Source organism: Bacillus rossius, chromosome 11 (genome assembly GCF_032445375.1).
Source record: "Bacillus rossius redtenbacheri isolate Brsri chromosome 11, Brsri_v3, whole genome shotgun sequence".
NCBI classification, from domain to species: Eukaryota; Metazoa; Arthropoda; class Insecta; order Phasmatodea; family Bacillidae; genus Bacillus; species Bacillus rossius.
The window spans coordinates 28,277,257-28,297,755 of NC_086338.1; the positions used below are offsets into that span (position 1 = coordinate 28,277,257).

The 20,499-nt window shown below is 38.8% G+C and overlaps 1 protein-coding gene across 1 annotated transcript in view; it reads left to right on the forward strand.

Annotated features, from left to right (window-relative positions):
- Positions 1-19,823, forward strand: part of LOC134536737 (sodium- and chloride-dependent glycine transporter 1) — a 180,054-nt gene extending 160,231 nt beyond the window's left edge. The window contains exons 8-12 of the mRNA XM_063376629.1: positions 2,520-2,757; positions 6,698-6,826; positions 8,414-8,623; positions 15,015-15,185; positions 17,086-19,823. Coding sequence (XP_063232699.1) covers positions 2,520-2,757; positions 6,698-6,826; positions 8,414-8,623; positions 15,015-15,185; positions 17,086-17,268 — 931 coding nt within the window. The 3' untranslated portion in view covers positions 17,269-19,823. The remainder of the gene's footprint in view (positions 1-2,519; positions 2,758-6,697; positions 6,827-8,413; positions 8,624-15,014; positions 15,186-17,085) is intronic.
- The last annotated feature ends 676 nt before the right edge of the window (positions 19,824-20,499 follow it).

A 20,499-nucleotide genomic window follows, 5' to 3' on the forward strand; every position in this document is an offset into this window, starting at 1 on the left:
TAAGTACTTTTTTCTTTGTTTTTTATTTGTTTGTTGACCATATTTCTGTTTCGGAATATTTTGTGGTGTTTATATTCTTGTTGACAACAGCAATTGTTTGCTTAATTTTGTGTGTTTTTTGTGTTTCTTGTGTATTTTTATTTATTTTATCTATTAGTTTTTCTTCAACAGAAAAAGTTCTTAGCAATGGCGTATGTCCAAAAACTTACATCAAGTCATGCACTCCCATTGCACAAATCTTTTAAAGATAATATTTATTGCGTAATTATTGATTGTTGTATCTCGAAGTTATATTCCACCACTTACCCCTCTCCACCCTCTCCACCCTCTCCACCAACCGCTCACACTTATTGACTATCCCGACAACTGGGTGAACATGGGGGAAATTCATAAATTTAGAGATGGTGCGCTGAGCTAACACAATTTTATTCAATAATGTAACCAGCACAAAATCCTGAATAACAAACATAAATCAAAGTAATGCTCTTGCTTGACAATAATTAAAGACTGGCCAAATCTCGTTACGATCGCACCATATGATGGGTTGTAGGTAATGTTTTCATTATTACCTAAGCAATAAAAAAAATTTTTATACTCAATTAACAACACATACATGGAATTCTAACTATAGATTTTCAAAATAGTTTTAAACATAGAATTACAAGTAGCTGGTAAAAAGATTAACAGTTACAATTTAAAGCATTAAAAAAATAAGTATATTTGTTTCAAAGGTTAAGAGTTTGGATTTTATTTAACTAAAATTAAATTTATTACATTTTATGAATCAAGAATTAAATTATTTACAAATTACAATATTTAACTTTAAATTAGTTCTTTTTAAATTCTTTCTTTCAGTCTCTGAGTACACACTCATACCAATGGCTAACTTGATTTAGCTGATAAACCAAAATCACCCAAAGTTTATCATCAAAGCGTGCAACTGCACATGCATTTCAAATGCCTTGGTAACACTTTTGTAACACCTTGGTCACACACACTCATGGTTATGTACAGAAATCCATAGAATGTATCTAATGTGCACTCTTGTTCTTCCTGGGACGAGTGCCTCATAACACCATAACCAATTGTAAACACAGTATGTGCAACTTGAAAATTCACATGAAGGACCTTATTTTCATTAAAGCCCACATAGTGAAAATAAATTTTGTTAATTTGTAGAATTATAAAAATAATAGATATGAATATATCTTGCAAATATTCGTTGTAACTGGCCTGACGAGAAGAATATTAATTCAGTACTAGAAAACTGAAATCATAAAGCTAATACGGTTCCTGTGCAAATTAAAAAATAAAATTAAAATCAACCGAACATAAGAGTGGAGGCTGGCTTGAAGTGCAGCGAAAAAGAGCTCTGTCGTCTTGACCATTACGACCAATCCAACGGTAAAGTACTTGGACGTTCAACAACTCTCCTACAAGGAGATTTCAATGGAGAGGGGCTTCATCCTGTTGCCAAATAACATTTATACGTTCACCCTCTGCTGATTGGGGAAAGAGCCATTCTTTCGCGCTGCAAGCGAGAAAACAACAGATCTACCTAAAACTGTTTTTGAGTTACTCTTTAGTTGTGACGTTGAACCAACCTCTACAACGCTTACAGTCGGAAAATATCAAATTACTTAACTGGGACATTCCGTTAACCTCTACAATGCTTACGGTTGGAAAATATCGAACTGCTTAACTGGGACATTCTGTTAACCTCTACAACGCTTACGGTTTGAAAATGTCGAACTACTTAACTGGGACATTCTGTTAACCACTACAATGCTTACGGTTGGAAAATATCGAACTGCTTAACTGGGACATTCTGTTAACCACTACAATGCTTACAGTTGGAAATATCGAACTACTTAAATGGGACATTCTGTTAACCTCTACAACGCTTACGGTTTGAAAATGTCGAACTACTTAACTGGGACATTCTGTTAACCACTACAATGCTTACGGTTGGAAAATATCGAACTGCTTAACTGGGACATTCCGTTAACCTCTACAACGCTTACAGTTGGAAAATATCGAACTGCTTAACTGGGACATTCTGTTAACCTCTACAACGCTTACGGTTGGAAAATATCTAACTGCTTAACTGGGACATTCCGTTAACCTCTACAACGCTTACAGTTGGAAAATATCGAACTGCTTAACTGGGACATTCTGTTAACCTCTACAACGCTTACGGTTGGAAAATATCGAACTGCTTAACTGGGACATTCTGTTAACCTCTACAACGCTTACGGTTGGAAAATATCGAACTGCTTAACTGGGACATTCTGTTAACCTCTACAACGCTTACGGTTGGAAAATATCGAACTGCTTAACTGGGACATTCCGTTAACCTCTACAACGCTTACAGTTGGAAAATATCGAACTGCTTAACTGGGACATTCTGTTAACCTCTACAACGCTTACAGTTGGAAAATATCGAACTACTTAAAAGGGACATAGTGTTGATGGACACGCTGTGCAGGTACTGGTGCTGAAGGACGGGGTCTGCGCAGGGACTCGCTGATCGTGGCCGTGTCCAACATCCTGACGTCGTTCTTCGCCGGCCTGGTGATCTTCTCGGTGATCGGCTTCCTGGCGCACGAGCTGGACGTGCAGGTGGACCACGTGGTGGACCAGGGCGCGGGGCTGGCCTTCATCGTGTACCCGGAGGTGGTGACGCGCCTGCCCGTGTCGCCCGTCTGGGCGCTGCTCTTCTTCGTCATGCTGCTCACGCTGGGGCTCGACTCGCAGGTGCTTCCACAGAGGGCAGCACCAGTCCATTCTAACCTTTCTTTTTCCCTCACCTAACTAAAAACTAAGTGTATTTGTATGAGGGGTCCGGGTTATGGAGGGACCCAAGCAGGGCCGGATTTAGGGGAGGGCAACCGGGTCGAAAGCCCCAGGGCCTCCACAAACGGAGGGCCCCCACAATAATTTCATATAATTCTCGTCTCCGATTATATTTATGTATGTTTTTTTTTAAATACTAAGAGAATATACTTGATTTCACAATAAATTATTTATTGGAAAACTCGACTGAAAATTTTGTTCATTTTATTTGGAAAATAATTTGTGGCCAGGGGCCTCCGCGCCTCTCTTGCCCCGAGGCCCCCAGACCTCTAAATCCGGCCTGGACCCAGGTGCGTTTACGCCTAGTCATGCTGGGAATTAGCAGTGCAGTGTGTGCTTTGTTCGGTGATTGGCCATTGGCCAGCCATGACAGCCTTTCTTAAAACTGTTTTCAAACTAAACTAGGTTGGACATAGGCACAGGGAAAACCCTGTGCACATACATGTGGGATGCAAGGGCATGCATTAATAGCGCGGGAGTGTACAGGAGACAGAGGATGGCATGGATGAAGAGTTGGACAGAGCAGAAAAGAGTCTACCATGCGGAGGGTTGGGGCACTTGGACACGTAGTCATCGTTCATATTTTTCATCCATCGCTGGATATATGACCATAGGCACTCGCAATCCTGGTGGTGAGTGGCTGCACTGGCCACTCACTCTGCTGCCGGTCAGCACCTAGAACTAGAGAAGAAAGAAAAGTAGACAAACTTGAATACTAGATACTTTATTAATTAGTTTCTATTATATGCACAGCTCGCAGCTGAGGCGTGGGTGTACATTTCTTGAAAATAGACGTAATATAATATACTAAAACTAAATTTATAAATTTTTTTTTATGTTTTTGTATTTTTGTTTGGTTTTCTCACAATTTTCATATTTTTTCCATCTTAAGGCTATTATTTAAATAACTATGGCATAGATAATAATATAAACTACTCCAATTGCTACTATTATCATAAAAGTAATAGAGGAATGGTCAGCATATAGAAGTCACTGGCGAATGGGGAATCAAGCATTCATATTTAATTTATAAGTTTTTAAATGTACAGTTCAAAATCCCATGCCTTTCAGAAACACTAAGATTCACGCCAGTCCATTCCGAGGCCCGAACAGTTCCGAAAGTCACTGAAGTTCGTGCAGGCTCGTGTATCTTCGGTAGGACATATTATAATATAAAAACATGCAGGAAAGATACCGTGATTGTTTTTTATATACTTTAGAGACAGGGAAAGAAGATAATTGTCTAGATACATTAAATATACTTTAAAATAGTGTGCACGGTTGATTAGGTTAGACACAATAAAACTACTGTGAAATCGTGTGAATGGGTGTTTAGGTAGGGTTAGCTACATTATAAATACTGGAAAATAATAAAGACAATTAGTTGCTTTTAGTTAGCCGCATCTTAAATAATATAAAATTGATAAAATCTAACCAACCATTAAAATTATTTTACAGTCTTTTTAATGAAGCTATCCAAACCTAACCAACCATCCACTCAATTAAACTATGTTTAATGGAGCTAACCTAATCCAACCGAAAATGCTCATGATATTACATATTCTTAAAATTTACACCAAACCTTAAAATGTTAAAATACTAACACTTTGGAATTTACATCTTTAATTTTCAGAAAAATGGCTTTCTTTCATTAATTGCCATATTTTTTAACCAAACTGCATAAAATTTCTAACCTAATACTCTATAAATGGAATAAAATATTCAAATCCACGACATGTTGATTTTAGATAAACAAACAGAGAGAAAAACCGAGGAGAAAAAAACCGAACATGCACGATCATGGTCTCGGAATGGACTGGTGTGAAACGTAGATTTCCCGAGGCCCAATGGCCAGTTGCACAATTCTGCGCTTCGAACCGCGATCCAATGATCTGAGCCCAAGTCATTACTTTCAACGTTGGGCCAACACATACTGGAACTACACCATATTCACTCGCGTGAACCTGGTTTCATATGTTTCACATCTGCGACTGCAGATAGAGCAGTGTCGAATAAATGTTATGTGCATTTCTATTGTTGGGCTGGAACGACATAAAGTCGGTACAATCGAATGTGAAATGGCGAGAAAATGAATAATGCGAATGCCACAAATTAACACATGCGGCCAACGTCTCGATTTATAAATACGACTGAAAACACATACTGATATTTAAAACTTATTACTAATTAAAGCAGTCTGATAGTGGACATTGCATCATTAAATGGCGACCTCCAGCAGAACATACATTTAACAATATGGCGGCTGGGAACTCATCCAAGATGAAGGCCTCCAGCAGACAAAAACCAGATGGTGGACATGAAATCAGAATTGAAGAAAATGGCTGTGATGTCAGATCCAAGATGGCGGCTGTGATGTCAGAATTCAAAATTGCGGAAGGTTCTACCGTAACGACAAGTGCAACATATGCGAGTGGGGCACTCGATTTTAAGACGATGGAATCGAAGTTAGCGGAATACAAAATTGTGGATGTGACATCATACAAAATAGCCGCCGAGGTCAAGGGTTAAGTCAAGGTATAATGTCAAGGTCATTTTATATTGCATCATAATGTTATAATCAAAGATGGCGAGTGGCTTCACATGTCTCCACTTGGCGAACCCTGACCTCGGATCAGCTATTCTTTACTACTAATATGTTTTGACAAAAACCTATTAGGTAGATTTCAAAAAAAATACTACCTGTTGTAGCCGTTACCATGGAGCGACTTCCGGAAAATGTTTAGGCCTATCTATTTTTTCGTTTCATGGTCCATAGAACCCAAAACCATCGTCAAATAAATATATATAATAAAAAATGAAAAACCTTGGTCGATTTCGTTAATGTGGCAATATCCAACCAAAGGGGTATAATGGGAAAGGTCTTTTGAAAAACAAAAAAATCGCTATAACTCCCATAATATAATAAATATCACAACCATTTGAACGTATTATAACTTGTAGGAGTAACATCAAAAACTTATGTACAAAACATTTGTGATACAACCAACCATCACTGCAATAGATGGAGGAAAAAAAAAAAAAAAAAAGAGTTTGGCGGTCAAAAAAAATCATAACACTGTTCGTAGGCACACCATCGAATTCGTTCAATGCGTTTGTGGAACTTATAATTTGTATCTAAAACATTGGTCTGAAACCATTTTTTGATAATTTTTGATAAGTCGAACCATTGTTGCAAGGGGTTGAATAAAAGGGATAGAAATTTTTAAATTTCATAAAATCCGTACCATGTACACTATTAAATCCATTCCTTTGTATTATAAAACCTAACAATATTATCTACAACTTTCATCCGAAATAAATTTTTATATGACCAACCATTACTGCAAGAGGTGGAAAATAACAGGGGTCGATTAAAAAAAAAAAAAATCATAACTCCCTTAAGGGTGCCGTCTGTATAATATCAACTGTAGGATTTGGACTTGTAAATATTTTTCTATAAAATGAAAAACACGGTTGGGGAAAGTTCAAAGGGCGTGATAAATTTAAATCTAGATGCATAGATTATTTGTCATTTATTAAATGTGATTATATTTTTTAAATTTAAATGAAATATCTTTAAAATATATATATTTTGTAGTACACTTAGTAGTTTCTTTAATAGTCAGATAGTACCTATTTAGTATATATTACAACAACGTAACAATTCAAATAAACCGAGGTAAAATTTTATGTCTGCCTTGTAGTGATGATATTCATTTACTATAATCTTTCGGTAGCAACTATAGAGAATTATTGGGTATTAAAAGTAAACAAGCAGTGTATTCATAAGTGCCCAGTAACACCAGGATGAACTGTACGTGTAAAACTGACTTTGTTTCAGTTCGCCCTGATGGAGACTGTCACGACAGCCATTCTCGACAGGTTCCCCAACCTGAGGGACTACAAGTTCTGGGTGGTGCTGGGAGTGGCTGTCTTCGGCTACTTTGGCGGTCTAATTTTCACCACCAATGTAAGTTTCATACTTCGTAGCATTTTTTAAAAATATTTTCATAAAAAATAAATTTTAAAAGGAAATAAATTTATTCTCAACTAAATTTCCATTCAACGAAATTCTCTGTTTCCCACACAAAACTGTGAATTATAGAGTAATTTAAATATAGTTGTCAATCAGCAAGTTTGTTAGAATAATAGAATTTGAGTTTCATTGAAAAACTTAAAACATGGGGATTCATGGCGAAGAGAAATAGAATAAGGATCTAATAACTGACGTTATTCTTATGGTAAACCGCCTTTACAGTATATATTTAAACACCCCATTTTCGACCGCAACGTATTGCACAGCACGAATGTGAAATGCGCTAAGGAGCTCTGTGGCTCGTCTCATCCATAGATTGCAAGATATAATTATAATGGGTATTAATCTCTTTTTTTTTTTTTGCGCGATATCTTGTATTAATGCTGTTCTTGTTTCAGTGTGCAATATTGCCAGATGTATCCATAGAGCACAAACGTTTTAGACACAGCTTCATAATGCACTGAATTTTTTTAATCTACTTAAAAATTTTATGTTAAAAGGAAAATTTGGAATGAAAATTTTTTTAATGCATTTTCTTCTTGTATTTCATCAAGAGCATCATCAGTAGTATGTAAATGTTCATCCGGGGACAGGCCTCAGGCGGTGGTGCTTGGTGCCGACCGCCATCTTGGATTGTTACGGCCATTTTGGTGTCAAATTTCCTTCAGATTTCTCAAAAGTGACTCAAAATTTGCCAATATGGCAATCCAGATACTTCTTACCAGAATTTTATCCTCAAAAGATATACCTGCGGAATGGCAGAAATAAACAGTATTCATGCCACGTCTAAAAGAGGTTGACCCTGAAAGCTAAACTCATATTTCTAATGTCAAAAATGACTCCTCCAGGTTATTTAAATGAGGCACCCCTGAAGTACTCAACATTACTACAGGCTGGATGCACTAGACTGCCGCAAGAATTCGCTTACACCCAAAGGTCCAATTTATGGAGAAAAAGGCAAATGAAATAAATCCATTATCTAAAAGGAAATAGATTTTTCCAATCATAGTGCAGGCATGGAACCCTCTCAAATTCCCATTCAAGAAATACTCCACTAAGTCTATCCTTGCAGTAATGTTATTGAAGGGTATGGCAGCCCCATCCAAACAACACCCACACTACTAAACCTCACTGATGAGTGCGTTCACTTTCTACATGTTATAAACATACCAAATACACCAACCATAAACTCAACAACGAAAGGTTAGGGGCATATAGTTTTCGATGAATAACCGGATCGCTTATTAGACTGCAATAAGTTATGCCCATGCTAGCAATAATTCCCCTCTATTTGACAGCCTTCTGCAAGATAAACCATTGCACTAGATGGCTAAGATTTATGTGTTGAGAGTGGACATGTAATTGAAAAGAACCTAGCCAATCATGAAACACAGATTATGCTGCAATGTTTTAACACACAGTTGGTCTAGAAAAACTTTTCGCGAACAATGCATGGACTTACCAGAGCTCCTTGTCGCCGGGAAGCTCGAAGCACGCCAACAGGTTGTGTCTTGCCGGCAGAGCGGCATGTACTGGCTCCAGCTGATGGACAAGTACGCAGCCAACTGGTCCGTCCTGCTGATCGCCATCGCCGAGTGCGTGGTCATCTCGTGGGTGTACGGCGCCAACAGGTTCCTGAAGGACGTGCAGGACATGATCGGGCCGAGGTCCCGGGCCTGGCAGTTCTTCTGGAGGTGGATGTGGCGCATCGTCACACCGTCGACACTACTGGTAACAACGGCTGGTCGTGCATGAGTGACTGCATGTGTGGAACCTGGAGGTATTAGTATGTGTCACACCGTCAACACTACTGGTTACAACGGCTGGTCGTGCATGAGTGACTGCATGTGTGGAACCTGGAGGTATTAGTATGTGTCACACCGTCGACACTTCTGGTTACAACGGCTGGTCGTGCATGAGTGACTGCATGTGTGGAACATGGAGGTATTAGTATGTGTCACACCGTCGACACTACTGGTTACAACGGCTGGTCGTGCATGAGTGACTGCATGTGTGGAACATGGAGGTATTAGTATGTGTCATACTGTCGACACTACTGGTAACAACGGCTGGTCGTGCATATGTGAGTGCATGTGTGGAACCTGGAGGTATAAGTATGTGTCACACCGTAGACACTACTGGTAACAACGGCTGGTCGTGCATGAGTGACTGCATGTGTGGAACATGGAGGTATTAGTATGTGTCATACTGTCGACACTACTGGTTACAACGGCTGGTCGTGCATGAGTGACTGCATGTGTGGAACATGGAGGTATTAGTATGTGTCATACTGTCGACACTACTGGTTACAACGGCTGGTCGTGCATGAGTGACTGCATGTGTGGAACCTGGAGGTATTAGTATGTGTCACACCGTCGACACTTCTGGTTACAACGGCTGGTCGTGCATGAGTGACTGCATGTGTGGAACATGGAGGTATTAGTATGTGTCACACCGTCGACACTACTGGTTACAACGGCTGGTCGTGCATGAGTGACTGCATGTGTGGAACATGGAGGTATTAGTATGTGTCATACTGTCGACACTACTGGTAACAACGGCTGGTCGTGCATATGTGACCGCATGTGTGGAACCTGGAGGTATAAGTATGTGTCACACCGTCGACACTACTGGTAACAACGGCTGGTCGTGCATGAGTGACTGCATGTGTGGAACCTGGAGGTATTAGTATGTGTCACACCGTCAACACTACTGGTAACAATGGCCGGTCGTGCATGAGTGTGCACGAGTGTGCACAAGCACTGTGTGGAGTCAGGAGGTATCACAGTCAGTCACTTAAAGGGAGTATTTAAAACAATTATATTAACTACAAATCATCATGGAATTGGCATTAAGTGTCATCATAACCAAAAAATCTGTACTATTCAAGTGGGAAGTCGTTCTCATTTAGACTTAAATTATTAACATGTTAAAGATTTGATACACCCACTTCCTGACTTCTTATTTCCATGCTGTTAAGTCGTTTTTTGTCCAGCTAATTGTCTCTGCCATATCTATGGGACACCCAAGTAAAGTGAAGAATGATGTAGTTTATTTTTAAGGTACTGAATTTTATGGAAGTGGTACTATTTCTAATGATGGAAATACATTTTCAATACGTATTAACCATCATCAAGCATTGTTTATCCACAGAAATATTTTGGATTTTGCTTTATGGCAATGGTGATGCAGAAAATGACTTTAACTATGTCACATAAAGCCATCTACTGATAATTTTTAACCTAAAGGCTTTTAATCCACAAATAATAATGGTGGATAGAGACTGGGTTTCTAATGCGCACGAAGGACTACATTAAAATGCCATTTTCCTACAATACTGTTGATTTCAGGTGACCAAACCTCGTAGTGTGATTGTATGCATGCTGGCTTTTGGTGCGAATGATACTGGGTTAAAGTCCCGAATAAGGCATTGTTGTCTCACATATGTTAATGTCAACAACACTGTCAACTAAAACCAATATACGTAAAAAAAAATCGATAGGAGGTAGATGGTTGGCTCGTTGGTGACATACATTGTTAGATTTTCAGGAATTATCTTGGTTTTCTCCATGTGCTTATGATTTTTTCCTGACAATACTGCTGTTGGTGTTCTCCATGGGGGTATTGATTATTTCCGTCAGTAGTTTTACGGTTTTCTCCACATAACTCAGGTTATTTCTGAGAAAAATATCCCTGCATGTAATCTTTATTGTAATTAGACAAGCAAATATATTCTGAATTTCGTTTACTTAGTGAATTTATGCTACCAAATCATCAGTAGTAATATTTATATATCAAGTGGAATTTAGACAAAATTGTTATTACTCAGTATACTACTGTGCCTTGAGACAGCTGAGACACACTGACATGCAAGACAAACTTCCTTCTCCTTGATTTCTAGTGCAGCCCTCCTTCTCATGAGATTGTGAGAGAGAATTCCGCATCCCACATAAAAAATAAATAATATTTACCTCAACACAATACATGGTGAAATTTGTTGCAAAAATCGGGACTGTTTGCATTAAGTTCGTTTGCATGAGATAAATTAACTCTCGCAGCTGAACAATCAAAGGTAGTTAGAGCCATGTAGTCTCATAGCCTCGTATACTTGTAGCCTAGTAGGCTTGTAGTCTTGAAGCCATGTAGCCTCATATTCTCGTAGCATCATAGTCTTATAGTCATGTAACCTTGTAGTCTCGTAGCCTTGGAGCCTTGTAGCATCGTAGAATTGTTGCTTCAGAGCTAATAATCGTGTAGCATTGTAGTCTTGTTGCCATTTAGTCTCGTAGACTTGTTGCCTTGTAGCCTTGTGTGGATAAGGTTTGTAGCCCTGCAGTCTTATAGTCTCGTAGCCTCTTAGACTTGTAGCCCTGTAGCCTTGTAGTCTTGTAGCCTTTGAGCCTTGTAGCCTAGTAGAATTGTAGCTTCGCAGTCCTATAACCTCATAGTATCGTAGCCAATAAGCCTGTAGCCATGTAGTCTTGTGGCCTTGTAGTATTATACTCTTGTAGCCCTGTAGTCATATAGCTAGTCGGAGCCTCGTATACTAGCTTCGTAGCCAAGTATCCTTTGTTGCCATGTAGCCTCGTAGCCAGATCGCCTTGCAGCCATACATCGCTGGAGAAGTTAGGCCTAAGGCAGCTGGAGTCAAGTTGAAGATAAAGACATTTGGAGTCAAAGACAGTTGGAGGCATTGTAGCCTACCGTAAATTGGGGATCGCATCGTTAAATTTACGTAGTCAAGACTGTATTTTAATATCCTACTGATGAGATCATATCTCTGTAACAAGATTGTATTCATGTGGCGAGAACATATCCTTGTAGCTAGATTGTATCCCTGTGGCGAGAACATAACCATGTGGTGAGAAAGTATCTCTGTGACGAGAACAGATCCCTGTGTGGCAGTATAGAATCACTTTGACGAGAATGTATCAATGTGGCGAGAACGTATCCCTTCTGATTTGAATGTTAATACACATGTATGTCCTTTTTGTTAAATTTGCATCCTTTTTGTCGAATTTTTGTGTGTCCAAATGTGCACCATTTTCGTTAAATATGCTTCCTTTTATAATGTGCTTACGTTTTTAATGTGCATACAAATGTGCATCCTTTTTTAATGTGCTTCCAAATGTGTTACCTTTTTTTAGTGTGCTCCTTTTTTAAATGTAGTTTTGACTCGTGTATTATAGAAAATGGATCTTGTTTTTAATAGCACATTATTCCATAAAGTATATTAGTGAGTCCAAGACGATATGACTTTCAGTTTGTTACTGGCTACAATGGTGTAAGGATCACCTAGTTTGACTCGTCTGAAACAGAAGTCCGGTATCTGGCTATTCTTGAGAACTTGATGACATCATTAATGTCTAACTCGATGGATGTTGTACCATCGACGGAGTAGAACCTAATGGCAACAGCGATGGCAGTGACGCAGTTCCCATTGGCATTGTCGACGACAACTACAAAGACTTTGATGGATTGTGTACCATTCACATCGGGGACCCTGTTGTCAGCAACTTTGATGTCAACCTAGATCCCATTGGCATCGTCGAATATAACCACGAAGAACTCGATGGAATGTGTACAATCGAAGGTGGAGATCCCATCAGCGACGATGGTGGTTTCACCAGCAGAAGAGATTTTAATGTCTGCAGTGATGGCTACAGAGGAAACCTCGATGAATGATATTTCACTGTCGATGGAGACTTCAATGGTTGCAGTACCACTAGTATCAACAATGACTACTGTAGGTGTAGTGGTGTCTTCTCAGAATCGATGGCGTCATTGTAGAAATATGTTCTCGAGCAACAGTAATGCTTGTCAACACGAGAGGAGAGAATGTTGGAAGAAACCATCTTGCAAAATATTAAGCTGTGAGAAATGCCACAAGAAAATTTCTAGAAAGGATAATATGTAAACTTACTTGAAGTCATGTAAAAGATACTGTACTGTGCGGCAGAAAGTAAAGTTATCAATCCAACAGCGGTGTATCGACGCGCTTAAGAGTACAGTGGGAATTGGTCCTACAGCAGTTACATCAGCATCTCGTTCGGGTCTGAAAGGTTTGTCTTCTCAACTAGACATCCTTGCAGCTACTTTTATGTCTTTCGTATTTGTTCATGATACATGAAGACATGAGAGGAGTGAATGTACGAAGAATTCGTAACAAATTTTGCTGTGAAAAGTATCATGTTTGGTTTACTCATATTGGCAGTTTGAGATAACAATTTAAAATCTGTAATGGTGATGTCCGTGTGCCTACTGTTGAACTACCTGTGGACATTTCGACTCCTCAGTTTAGGTTAGAGACTCGTATGCACACAAACAGATGTTCAACCACTGATTGTAATGACACATGGAAATTAATCTAAACCCAAGACTGTGCTTGGTGCATTACAGGTAAAATAAAATGGATTCCACCTAGCTAAATCAACATTTCGTGGAATGTTGAAAGACTTCTATTATTTAAATAACTTAGGTGGACCTAAAGACATTTGTACTTTTCTTGACGATATAAAGCTGAACATAATCCGCTTACTAATGAAGTAGTGACACCCAGAGCATTGAAATATAAGTTATGGCTTGACTGCATGTATGGAAAACCTGAGCCACTCGAGGGCCAAGAGAAGAAGTGCGCTTAGAAACGATTAATACTGCCATATACAGTCTGTAAAACAAAGTATTAAGAAACTCTGGAGAGAAGAAACAAGACTATATAGGAAAATGATTTGGCTGGACGATGACTTCGGTGGACAGACTGGAGCTGAGAATAATTAGTCATTTTTACCATTACAGAAGTAGATGTATTCATTGTTCTATTTATGTTTTGCATGTATACATGAAGTAGAGTAGAACTAGCATAATAAATATTATTTGTAAAAATTTGTTGTTTTATTTCTCGTACCTGTCATTTATATTGGTAAAATGTTACTATGAGCAGGAGCGCAACAACAGGGGGGGGGGGGCAAGGGTATTTTGCCCCCCCTCTGAAACCTTGAAGTGGGGGCAAACGGGGGCAAAGAAAGTGCTGTACAAGTCGGATATTTTATTTCCACTAGCTGTGTAATCAATTTTTAGATAATAAAACTTCTTAAATAGCACCATTTTCCACCTTGAAATACAAATTTTCCCGGGGGAGGACCCCGGACCCCCCCGTTTCAATAGGGGGATAGATGATTCTTTATAAAAAGGTATATTGCCACTCCTTTGAAAATTTAGTTGTTGCGCCCCTGACAATGAGGTGATATTTAATTATCTGTAACCACCTGATTTTATCAAAGGATGAGATTTAACTATTTTACTAATAGATTTTTTGATGATTTTCGTAATTTTTATCCAATTTAATAATTTCAGATTTCCAAGATGGCCGACAAGATGGCCGATGTCAAGGAAATAAATAATACTGCACTCTGGCGGGTAAAAAACTAAACTAATATGGTGGCAGAAGCCTCTAGGATGGCGGTCGTGATGTCATAATTAAAATATGTGATTTTTATATTAAATATTATTTTAAATATTTTTATAAACATTAAAATGATTCACTAATTTCTAAGTTAATATTTACGGATATTCAAGTTGGCGGACATGAAATGATTCAAAATGGTGGGAATAACATGGCATAACAGCAGTTTACAGTGGCTTGTTGAAAAGGAGTTTAAGCAGCTTTTAGGAATTTTTGTTCTTTTGAAGTTTATCGAATTCCAAATTTTTTAATTGTTTTAGTTTTCCCCCCCTCAAAATAGGGTACGTTTTTTATTTCTCTTATTTTTTGAGAGTTTTTGGCAGATATATCCCACCCTCCCCCCGAAAACTGGAAATTTTGGCGAATTTTGGCGAATTTTGAGTCATTTTTGGCGATTTTTACTCTATTTTAGCAATTATTGGCCAAATTTGAAGGTCAAGGTCATGCCAGATGGCCGCCGTGACATCACAATCCAAGATGGTGGTTGCCACCTCGGCATCTCACCCTGAACCCTGTCCCCTGATCGGCTATAATATACTACTAACTGCAATTGCATTTAAACACGTTCGTGATAGTTTTGCTGAAAAAATAATTATTTCAGTTTCGAAGATATGGCGTTGGCGAGGTAAGGCAGCTCCACGTGACCACGTGATGTTGCAGTTCATCTTGTTCTTCAACTGGCTGGAGTACAGTCCGGTGCGGTACGGCACCTACGTGTACCCCGCGTGGGCGGACGCCGTGGGCTGGCTCGTCGGCGTCTTCCCCGTCTGCGTGATCGTCAGCATGGGCGTCTACAAGATGGCGGTCGGAGCGGATGGCTCCGCGATGCAGGTGAGTTGTCCCGCTCGCTCACTAACTGTCGCTTCAACTTTCATATTCTCTTAATACTTAACACTACCCGCAACTAGCAACTGGACAATATTCGCGGTTTCAATGACCTTTAGGATAGACTCCACAAATGGGCAAGTGCCACTTGCTCATTGGCTTATGAGACATGTCAACTGTGATGCTTGCGATACGATATTTTTTTCGTTGGCTCAGAGTCCTTCAGATAAACTGTGAGCAAATAAAAAATTAAATATGAAGGTACATTTGTTTGAATTCTAGCGTAATGCGAAATGAATCCGTGAATTTTCTGGTCTCTGTCCATAAATTGGTATTCTCCAAATACTGTTGTTAACGATATAAAAGTAAGGTCAGATTATTTGGCAACACAGAAATTTGACCACCTTGATACACAACTATCGTATTCAAACCGTCATTGCTTTTGAAAAAAGGGTCTGGTTGTAAAATAAGTAGCACATTTTCTTTTTCTATAATAGTATTTCCCTTTTCTTAGCTCAATAAAATATACGATTGTTTTGAATTAATGCAAGCCAAAAAATTGAAATATTTTGGAATTTTGGGTTATAAGCAAAACTAATTATTCTTATGCATAAAATTTCAAAGATTAAAATAAACTATAATTTAGTTGTTCAAATTATTCTTTGGTGCCAACTTTTGGTGGTTACGGAAAGTTTTATAATGTTCTTCACTGTAGTCCAAACAATTGATACACAGGCAAGTCTTCTGGTTGAGTTCTTCTTGCTAATTTCTTAGTTGGTACCCCAGTTTGAAGTTGTTTTGAAAGGCACCCTCTATGGTTTTTGTTTCAAGTTTACAGTCTTTTACAACACACAGCAGTAGTCTATCTATGACTTGTAATGTCACAAGATGTGATGATTCCACGTGGTAAACAGGTAAGGTTGTGTGTTTTACTAATGCCCTTAAATGTTTTTAATGTAGACTCGTCACCAAACACAGGTCACAACACCTATATAAGTAGACAGCACTGTCCTAGGTTCTACTGGTCTCATCCCAGTCCAGAGCCTTATATTAATAATATATTGTGGCTTGCTTTCAGAAGGGGATACACTCCTTCCAATTGCAATCAGGAAAGCTGTTAGGGCCCCAGTTATGTAGAGAGGCTGAGACCACGCATCCCAGCATTGACACCACTAGAAACCTCCTAGCTCACTCAGCTAACCAGACAGTTTACTGTGCTCTTAACTCTTAGAACAAGTACTGCTGGCGCCTACCACAATCCACCACTTCTTAGTGGGACTCCTCAATCACCCTGAATACCAGTTACGGTATACGGTAGAGGCCTATCGAACCTCTCCTAGCTCCCAGATTTTTTCTCTCTCAAAGAATTAAAATTCGTATGTCAATCCTTGACACTATTGTTGTATATTTGATGGAAGTTTTGGCTGCGACATTGTCATGGATGTTAATCACAAAAGTTTATATGTTAAATAAAATTATCATAATATACTAAATGTTGATGGGATGTTATTTGTCTTTTGCCTAGATGATGCTGGATATGAACAGGGATTTAAGAAAGTTGAAGTAACTATTGTGGTTGTTCTAGTTGTATGTAAAAAAAGTTATTTATAATTACTGGCCTAGTGTTTGATGTAACAAACCAACATGTCGATCTTGTCCTACTTACCTTTTTGCATCATCATGTTTTATAAAGACATTTAAATTATTTAAGTAAAGTATATTTATAACCTATTGATTTAATTTTTATTTGTAAGATCTAGATACAAAATTTAATAGATGTATTATAATTTAATAAACACAACAAATAAATAAGAGTGTCGCAATACCGGAGCAGTATCGTCAGCTCTTCACGGGTCTAGGGAACCCTCCATGCCTGCTCCAAGCGGCAGTTGTATTGTTGTCGCAGAGGCTGCGGGCGCTGACGCGCCCCACCGAGGACTGGGGCCCGGCGCTGCGCAAGCCCGCCGCCTCGCCCGCCTCCTACGACAGCGTGCGCAACACCATCGTGCTGGTGAACGGCCTCCCGGTGATCCAGGAGTCGAGCCGGCTGCAGGGCGACGCCGAGTCGCTCGAGGACAACCGGCTGTGAGGCGCGCGCGCCGCTGTTTGAGGTTATGTCGCCCTCCGGCCGGCGCGCGCGCACTCGGCACTGCGCAGACACCGCAGCGCTCCAGGTGTTCGCGTCGTGCAAGCACTTTCAGAGGACTGCGTTTCATGGAGAGAGGAGATGGAAACCGAAAGACGCCATCTTGGTTTCAACAATTTTTTTACCGTAACCATTTTCTACTGCTCGATTTTCAAAAGCATAATGTATATAATTTAATGGAATAATTGAAGTAATTAAGAACTGGCTGCTACAGTGATTTCAGATGGCATTTAGTAAATATACTCATAAGATTTATTTGGAAATGGAATAGAAATATTCATGTAAAATTACAGATATTTGTAAATTTGTACATTTACGTGACAACAAATGTATCGCTATAAAAAAAATGGTTTTCGTAATAATACTGGGTTTGGATTCTTACCCGGGCGTTTTTGTTTTTGTTGTCCTAGTACAGCCAAAAGTTAATTTGTAAACCTTTTTCTGAACAGCTTTCTAAAACTAACTGAACACATTAATAAGCTCATTAAAACATAATGAAGTCTAATTATTGCAATTTCGATTAAATTTCCATGGTTTAAAAAAATTGCATTAAACATAAATTTAAACAAATAATATTACGCGCCAATCTTTGTAATAAATACTCAGTATTATCACGAAAAACGTATCTTATACGTAAATGCAAAAATAACCAAAGCCATATGATGTACAAAGTTACAATACCTTTCATGTAGTATTAATAACTATTTCCTGGCAACTTGTTTCTAAAGGAATATTTTGTAATAATACAGAAAAAAAAAATTTGTTCTGTGTATTAATGTTATCTTTATAGCTGCAGGCTTAAACGAAGGCAAAGTTGCAATGTCACGCGATAAAAAAAAAATGGTTATGGCGCAAAATTGTTGCCAACAATACGGCGTCTCTTCTGTTCGTATCTCCCTCCCTTGCACCGTCGCCAGGCGAGAGACAGCGGCATTTCCACGGTGTTCTGGGCGTCGCAGCGCGGCGGGGGCGACCCAGGGAGCGACTTGGACCACGTCACAGCAGCTCGCCTCCCGAGTCGGAACCCCGCAGGGTTGCAATGGTTCGTGACTAGGTACACTGCGAAACCACTTTCTTCATGACGGACAGGCTAAATAAATCTTAAATTAAATAATCGATAACGTGTTTATTGCTGAAAATATTTTTTTTATATTCATTATATTTAGACATTAACAATTCTTCCAGTTCATAATATTTACATATAAGGTTTAATCACACGGTTTCGCAAAAAATAATATGGCAACAAGGCCTCCAACTGTAACATCTTTCTCTTTTTTTTAGGGGGGGGGGGGGTAAAAAAAAGTAACACTAATTTGGCTTACTACACAAATATTTCTTTATAGCTTTATTACTACGAACATACATGACAAGCAAAAACTAAATCTTTCTATTGCAGAAACACAAACGTTTGTATAGGCCCATTCTTAAACAAACATTTTTGCTGTGGTTAAGAAAGTGGTTTTATGGAGAAGTACATTAAAATACGCACTGCGCCCAAACCAACTAAATATGTGTCTACCTATCTGTTGGAGAAACATTCGTAGGAAAAACTTCGCGTGTCTTTGTTCGCATCTATTAATTTTGGACAGTTCTTTTGGCGAATCGTACGCCGATGTTGGTGCCATGCGCAGGAGACGATAGCCAGTCTATGTATTCGTTAGTCTATGGCCGCGCTGTACCGGACTCGTTGACTGCGTGGCTGTGAGGTTTCTATTCCCGGGAGTTGTACTGTCCGCGCGCCGGCTCCTCTGCCCTGCTCGGAGCATGTACTGTGCGCACACCGGCTGCTCTGCCCTGCTCGGAGCGCGGCGCGAGACGGCGCAAGGGAAGAAGAGCTACGCTCATTGGCCGGCACCGGGGTCAAGCCACTGTGTTTGCGAGAGAGAAACACATGTGACGTCACAGCGTTCAAGTGTTCAAAACCAGTTTATTTATTATCAGGGTTTTATTATATTTTCTTAAAAGTTGTTCAAAAAAATATTATCTGGCCAACTAAAAGTACCTACTAATTATTTTTATACTCGATAATACTTTAAACCTCAGTTAAAAATACTTTATTTAAAGTTTAAAAATGCAAAGAAAATATTTAAAACAAAACAGCCTTACAATTAATTGCAATGAAATGTACTTAGTTAAAACGTGGCTTGAAACATTTTAAATTGTACATGAACTAGATCCGAAGTTAAATTCCTCAAAATGCTATTAGTGTGTGTGTTTTTTTTAAAATTGGTTTTGACTACAGTCTAAGATTTGTAGTTTTAATTTTAGTGAATATCAACATGGTTGTTGTTTTTGAACACTTGGACAGCTTTAACATCGTTCTACGTGCTTATTTCTCCTACGCACCCGACTATACACTCCAGCCGGGGATTATGTTGCGGTGATCGGACAGTAGACTCATACAGTTTTATAGACAATGTAGTTTGTGCTAGATTAACTATTCGTGTTGACGAAAGCTAGAGACTGGAATCAAAAGTGAATGAGAAAAAAAAAAGAAAGCTGGTCCTTTCAGTGTTTATTTTCTTAAGAGTATGATGTGGTTGTAGTGAAAATGTAAACATAAGGTGGTATCGGTATATTTGGCTGTGGGCGGGTGTGACCTTCGATAATATTGTGAAATATTTTTGATTCCTACCATTCACACATACATAAAAGTTAAGCTTCCTTAATCCCATGGACTGAAAGTGTAAGCACTCGTGTTAAAGTGAGATTACATACCGATGGAAGAATATGTGTTCATTTAAAGACTGCAAGGTTTCCCCTTTCCCCTCACACATTAGTGCACTTTTGCACCAATGACAATTGCGCTTTATGGCAGTGAATGTAGCACATACATGCTGTAACGGCAACTACTGATCAAGACACTAAGTACTGTGTAACGATACTGTAGCTCTGACCATATCCAAACAGATAAATGACAATGTACTTAGTGATGTTTTCACTATTTACGAAACCCAGAATGCCTGTTTCAAATAAATCATAATGTGTAATTTTTTTCTGAGGGATACAATTTTGTTAGAATTTAAATAAATACTCGTGTCTTTTAAATATATCTTAAATTGTGTGTGCAATTAACTTGTTTGCGCATTGAGATTAAAGGTATTATTTATTAACAAACAAAACAAAATATTTGGATAATAAGTGTTAAGCATGGCCCCAAACAATACAGTGTCT